General features: G+C 42.1%; 1 protein-coding gene across 3 annotated transcripts in view; it reads right to left on the bottom strand.

Annotated features, from left to right (window-relative positions):
• LOC126502536 (ATP-dependent RNA helicase DDX19B) overlaps positions 1 to 6457 on the bottom strand; it is a 49606-nt gene that overhangs the window by 34890 nt on the left and 8259 nt on the right. For 2 of the 3 annotated variants that reach the window (XM_050143605.1, XM_050143607.1), the window contains 3 exons: positions 3870 to 3984; positions 2814 to 2991; positions 2191 to 2428 (listed from right to left, as the gene is read on the bottom strand). In XM_050143605.1, the coding sequence (XP_049999562.1) occupies positions 2191 to 2428; positions 2814 to 2991; positions 3870 to 3984 (531 nt within the window). The remainder of the gene's footprint in view (positions 1 to 2190; positions 2429 to 2813; positions 2992 to 3869; positions 3985 to 6457) is intronic. The other variant, XM_050143606.1, reaches the window with a different exon arrangement.

Here is a 6457-nt window from a genome sequence, read left to right as displayed (position 1 = left end):
AAAAAAAAAAAAACCAAACAAAAAAAAAAAAAAAAAAAAAAAAAAAAAAAACCAAAACAAACAAAAAACAAAGACCAACTACCTCCATTTCTAAACAGTCTATAAAATGTTTAAAAACGTGTAAGCATGTCTGGGAAATGGCTCAGAGCGTAAAAGGGAATGTTAGTGCAATCCTGACAACGAGCTCATGCCAGAGCCCATGGAAGTCTGATGCAGACATGTACGGCTAGTGAACCTTGAGTATGGACTGTAGCAGCAAACAAGAGAGACCCTGCCTAGATGACAAGGCAGACGATGAAGACCAGATCTTCTCTGACCACCTCACAGTGCTGTTCACACATATGCACCCCCCACACACCACATATTTGCTTATTTATCTATTTATTGTTTTGTTTTGTTTTTCGAGACAGGGTTTCTCTGTGGTTTTGGAGCCTGTCTTGGAACTAGCTCTTGTAGACCAGGCTGGTCTTGAACTCACTGAGATCCACCTGCCTCTGCCTCCCGAGTGCTGGGATTAAAGGTGTGCGCCACCACCGCCCGGCCTATTTATCTATTTATTAGACAAGGTCTCTGTGTATTCATGGTTGGCCTGAAGTTTAATATGTAGACAATTCTGGCCTTGAATGTAGACATTTGCCTGCCTCTGCCTCCTGCTGGGATTAAAGGAATATGACACCAGGACTGGCCATATACTGTGGGATAATGCTTCTGTACACTGTTAAGATTTGTCACTCATATTGGTTTAACAAAACATTGTTTGGCCAGTAGTCAGGCAGGAAGTATAGGTGGGGCAACCAGACTAGGAGAATTCTGGGAAGAGGAAAGGTAGAGAGTCAGTCACCAGCAAAACACAGAGGAAATAAGATGAGAATGCCAAACTGAGGAAAGGTACCAAGCCACATGGCTAAACATAGTCAAGAATTATGGGTGAATTTAAGTCGCAAGAGCTAATTAGTAATAATAAGCCTGAGCAATAGACCAAACAGTTAATAATTAAGCCTCTGTGTATTTATTTGGGACTGAAAGGCTGCAGGACTGGGTGGAACAAAAACTTCTGTCTACATCCATATTTTTTTATTTTTTAAAATAATTTGTGTAGTGTTTGAAGGGTAGGGGTGGAACATGAACATGTTACTGACCACATGAGGAGGTCAAAAGAATACATTCAGGATTCAGCTCTCACTTCCTATCAGGTGGGTCCTGGGAATCAAATTCAGGTAGTGATACTTGGCAGCTGTGGCCATTGAGTCATTTTGGCAGCCTAAGTAATTTATTTATTTTTATTTTTTATTATGTGTGTATGTGTGTACATACATTCATGCCATGGTATACACGTACAACTTGTGGGTTCTGGGAATTAAGCTTGGTCATCAGTCATCCACTGAATTTCACTGGAATCCAAGACTGGAGAGACGGTTGGGGTGGAGTGTACTCGCTGCTCTGGCAGAGGATCAGTGCTCAGTTCCCAGAACCTATGGCCCGAGACGCCAGCTCCAGGGCATAGAATGCCTCTCTGCTTTCTACAGTACCCACACACACAAAAATAAGATCCTCTTTTAAAACTTGTATAAACCAGGTATGGTGGTGCATGCTTTTCATCCCAGCAATAGACAGAGGCTCAGGGAGGGTAGTAACATACATTTTGGCTCAAACAAAACAAAAATCAATGGACTTTCTTTTTTTTCTTTTTCTTTTTTTTTTTTTTTTTTTTTTTTTGCTTTTCAAGACAGAATTTCTCTGTGTGCATGGTCCTAGTTGTCCTGGAACTAGCTCTGTAGAACAGGCTGACCTCAAACTCTCAGAGATTCACCTGCCTCCTGAGTGCTGGGGTTAAAGGCTTGCTGCCACCACCCACCTTCAGTTTTTGTGGTGCTGAGTATCGAATCTAGAACTATGCATCTGGTCAAATATGTTACAACTGAGCTACACTGCTAGCTCATTATTTGGGATTTGGGAGATTTCTTTTAAAAGGAATCTCTAAGTATGATCAAGCATAATCAAGTATAATCAACTATAAACTCAAAAATACAAGAAGACTATTGCCTACGCAGGTGGGTGAGGACTGTCATGTCCTGTCATTGCAATGGTCCTCCTCAGCTGACACTCCCCTAGGTGCCCAGTCTATTCACTGACCTACAACAGCAGGGAAGGGCAGTGAATATCCCCTGCAGGGCAGCCGCAGCTACTCACATGGCAGAAGATCATGGCTTGGGCGATGGTGATGGCCCCGTACAGGTTGCACAGGGCCTGGAACTTCTCCTCTCTGTTATTGCAAATGACATAATACTGTTTGATGGTGTCCAAAGTCTCCTCTTCACGCTTAAGTTTGATGATGTTGGGGTCTGGAACCACCTTCTGGGCAAACTTCCACACTGAGTCTTCAAAGGTGGCAGAGAAGAGCAGCATCTGGCAGTTTCTGGGCAGCATCCTGCAAGTGGAGGCCCAGGCACTTTGCACAGCTTCAAGCTTTTTGCCAGAAGGAACACAAGCCCAGCCTCCGCAGCCTGCATGGGCTGCAGCCCCACAGGCTGAGTGGGATACAGAGCATCCTGAGGAGGGAGGAGCAGACCGAGCGTGGTACTGGGCTGAGTGAGGGTCCCAGGTCTCCCTTCTCACCCCAGGCTGGGAGCATACTGAGAACTGCTGTGGAAATGGCCCATCCCACAAATACTGCTGCGCAGAGCAGAGCAGAGCAGAGCAGAGCAGAGCAGAGCAGAGCAGAGCAGAGCAGAGCAGAGCAGAGCAGAGCAGAGCAGAGCAGAGCACCCAAAGATGCAAGAGGAGGCTTTGGAGATTCCCGGTCCAGGTCCTACCTCTGGATGCGGATGCTCTGGTCTTGGTGGCCTTGAGTTGCTATCATCACATCAGCCTCGTCCAGAACAAACACCTTGATCTTCTTGGGGTCAATGAACTTCAGCTTGGAGCACCAGTCCAGGACGGTCCCGGGGGTACCAATGACAATCTGCTCACTGACCTTCTGACCTCTGTCCACTGTGGAAAGACATGTTTTCTTCAGGTATTACAAAGGAAAGCCAGCTCTCCATCATGAGATATTTTGTAACTACTTTGTATTTAATACTAATGACTTTCTGTTCATATTTTAAGAAAAAAGCTTGATGCCACTATAATAATTAATGGGTACATAGCTAACCAAATTTAGAATTAGTGAAATCATATGTTAAGGGTATAAGAAAACATGGTAAAAGTGATAAATAAAAAAGGAGCCAACCGTGGTAGTAGATGTCTATAATCCCAGTAAACAGGAGGCTCAAGTAAGATTGTAGGGCAAGACCAACCTAGATTTCCAACTAAAGAAAAAAATTTTTTTAAATATTGTATGTACATGAGTTTTTTTTTTATTTATTATGTATACAACAGTCTGCCTCCCTGTACGCCTGCAGGCCAGAAGAGGGCGCCAGATCTCATTACAGATGGTGTTGAGCCACCATGTGGTTGCTGGGAATTGAACTCAGGACCTCTGGAAGAGCAGCTGGTGCTCTTAACCACTGAGCCATCTCTCCAGCCCCTAAAGAAAATTTTGAGTACCAATGGGGCAAGGGTAAAGCAGAAGTTAGTTTTCTAGGGAACTGTTAAATTTCTAGGTTGTAACAAGGGCATATAATTATATAATGTCCACATGAGGTCCATACTAAAAGAATTTAGGAAAAAAGAATTACAACAAGACAATTTACTTTCAAGTCTTTAACAAAAATGTACGAACATCAATAAAGAAAATGCGTCAAATGTTAAGTTTCTAAATCTGGGTAGGGAGCATAGATGTGTTCACTGAACTGTTTTAACTCCTGGGCATGTTCAAAATTAAAAGAAGCTCTTAGATTTATCTATGACCTAGGCCCACATATACTCACATTTATTGCCTCGAACAGCATAAGCTAGCTTCAATTCAGGGTAAAACTTGCCCATCTGTTCAATCACCTTTCCTGTTTGAAGAGCAAGCTCATAGGTTGGAGAGAGGCAGAGACACTGGAAAGAAAAACGTGCAAAATGTTTACAAAATTCTGTTTGGCTGAGGGAGTCCACATAGAACCTACCCATCCATCTGGGGTCACAGTAAAGAATATATACAGTAGAAAATATTTGTCTTCTCTTTTTAACATTCCTGGCTGTCCTGGAACTCACTCTGTAAACCAGGCTGGTCTCGAACTTACAGAGATCCCGTCTCTGCCTCCTGAGTGCTCGGATTAAAGGTGTGCACCACCACTGCTTTACCATAAAAAAACAAAACAAACAAAACAAAAAACCTTTCAATTTGTATTTATGTGGGTATTTTGCCTTCAGGTAAGTCTGAACCAAGTATGTACAGTGCTCCAAGAGGCCAGAAGAGGGTGTCAGGTCCCCTGGGGCTAGAGTACAAGTAGTGACTATCATCTGGAAGTTGAACCCAGGTCCAGTGGAAGACCAGTAGTGCTTTTTTTTTTTTTAAATATTTATTTATTTTTTATGTATACAATATTCTGTCTCTGTGTATGCCTGAAGGCCAGAAGAGGGCACCACACCTCATTACAGATGGTTGTGAGTCACCATGTGGTTGCTGGGAATTGAACTCAGGACCTTTAGAAGAGCAGGCAATGCTCTTAACCGCTGAGCCATCTCTCCAGCCCCCGAGCAATAGTGCTCTTAACTGCTGTGTCATCGCTCCAATTACATCATTGCACTTTTAAACTGCTGGGTATACACTAGAATTATTAGTGGTCAGATTATGTCTAGGTAAAGACACTTGAAAATAGGGATGGCCAGTCAGGCATGATAGCAAACACTTTTGATCCCAGCAGTTAGGAGGCAGAGGCAGGTAGATCTCTTAAATTCAGTGCTAAACTATTCTACAGAGCAAGATCCAGGACATCCAAGGCTTCATGGGTTTCATGATGAAAACCAATCTCAAAAAATAAAGGAAGAAAGGACTGAAGAAAGGAAGGAAAGAAAAAAAAAAAAAGAGCAGCATCTGGCCACTGGAGCACAAAACAAAAACTTGCTAGTTACATTTTGTTGGGTTTCTAGGACAACACCTGTACCTTCGAGAAGGAAAGGCTTGTGTGCAGAGTGCTGAGGAGGCTGCAACTGTAAAGCATGAAGGATCTGGTCACTGCAGCTGCAGTCAAGAAGTGGAGAGGTGAATGCGGCTCTTCTAATCCCCCTTCTAATCTAGTCTGGGATGGTGTCATGCACATTCAAGGTAAGTTTCCTTCCCCCAGTTAAACTTACTTGGAAACACCCTTACTGACTCACTCAGAGGCTTGTGGACACCCCAGGGGATTTTAAATCTCATTAAGTTGTTGAACAGGTTGTAAATTTTCAACTACAGATTAGCTTCTTTGTCATTTAGAAAATTCTCAGAACTTTGTCTTCTTTTTCTTCCTCTCCTATTTGGGGGCAAGGTCTTGTTACATAGACCATGCTGACCTGGAGATGAGATGACTGTATAGCCCAGGATATCCTTAAAATTCAAGCTCAACATGTCTCAGCTTCTCAAATTCTAGCATTACAGGCATACACTACCATGCCTGGCAGTTGTTAGAACTCTCTGACCTATGAGAATTGGAATGAGGCTTTTCCTACATGTAAAAGCATCAAGCTTATTATTAGTAGTCTAGGACTTGCACATTCTGTGTTCAATTTGAGTTCTGGTTTATATAAAAATGAATCAGGACAGATGTGGCATCTCATGCTTATAATTCCAACACAGAAAAGGCTCAGGATGATTTCTGGGTGCTCATGGCCACCCTGAATTACATAGTTTCAGTACAGCCTGAATCACAGAGGAGGAAGAAAAGGAGGTGGAGAGAGACCCTTTCTAAAAAAAAAAAAAAAGAAAAAAAAAGAAACAAACGATAAAAGCTTTTTGGTTTGTTTAAGATGAGTATATAATGAAAATTTCATAGCTATATAAAATGGAATACTCCTCAAAAACTGTAAGAAAATGGATGGACTTAGATTGTATTAAGGAAGGTCATACACCTGAAAGGAAACAAACAAACTTCCTCTATTTTCCCATGGGATCCTAGTCTATAATGTGTATCTGTAAACAAATGTACATGTGGATACAGTGTAACATGTAGAATAATGTGTGTCTGTAAAAAAATGTGCCTGTGATACAATATAGCATGTGGAAAGGAGAACTAGAAAGGTAAATAGTGGATAATAGAAGGACAGAATTTAAGCAACAGATTTCAGGACAGCTAGGGCTTCATAATAGAGAGACCCTGTCTCAAAAAACAAAACACTATGATAGTGAAAGCATTAAGGACCTGGATTTTATTCCAAGCCCCCAGAATGAGGTTCACAACCATCTATAACTCAGTTCCAAGGGATATATATGATGCATTCTTCTGGTCTCTGCAGGCACCAAGCACAGACCTGGCCCACAAACATACCTATATATAGGCAACATAAAATTAAAAAAAGAAAAATCCAATCTCAGCACCATAGCTTGAGAATT

This window comes from Alexandromys fortis, unplaced genomic scaffold (assembly GCF_014885135.2).
Source record: "Alexandromys fortis isolate MF-2015 unplaced genomic scaffold, M_Fortis_MF-2015_v1.1 scaffold_1, whole genome shotgun sequence".
Lineage (NCBI taxonomy): Eukaryota > Metazoa > Chordata > Mammalia > Rodentia > Cricetidae > Alexandromys > Alexandromys fortis.
Note: the sequence above shows the minus strand (reverse complement) of the source record. Positions and strands in the feature narration are given on the sequence as shown.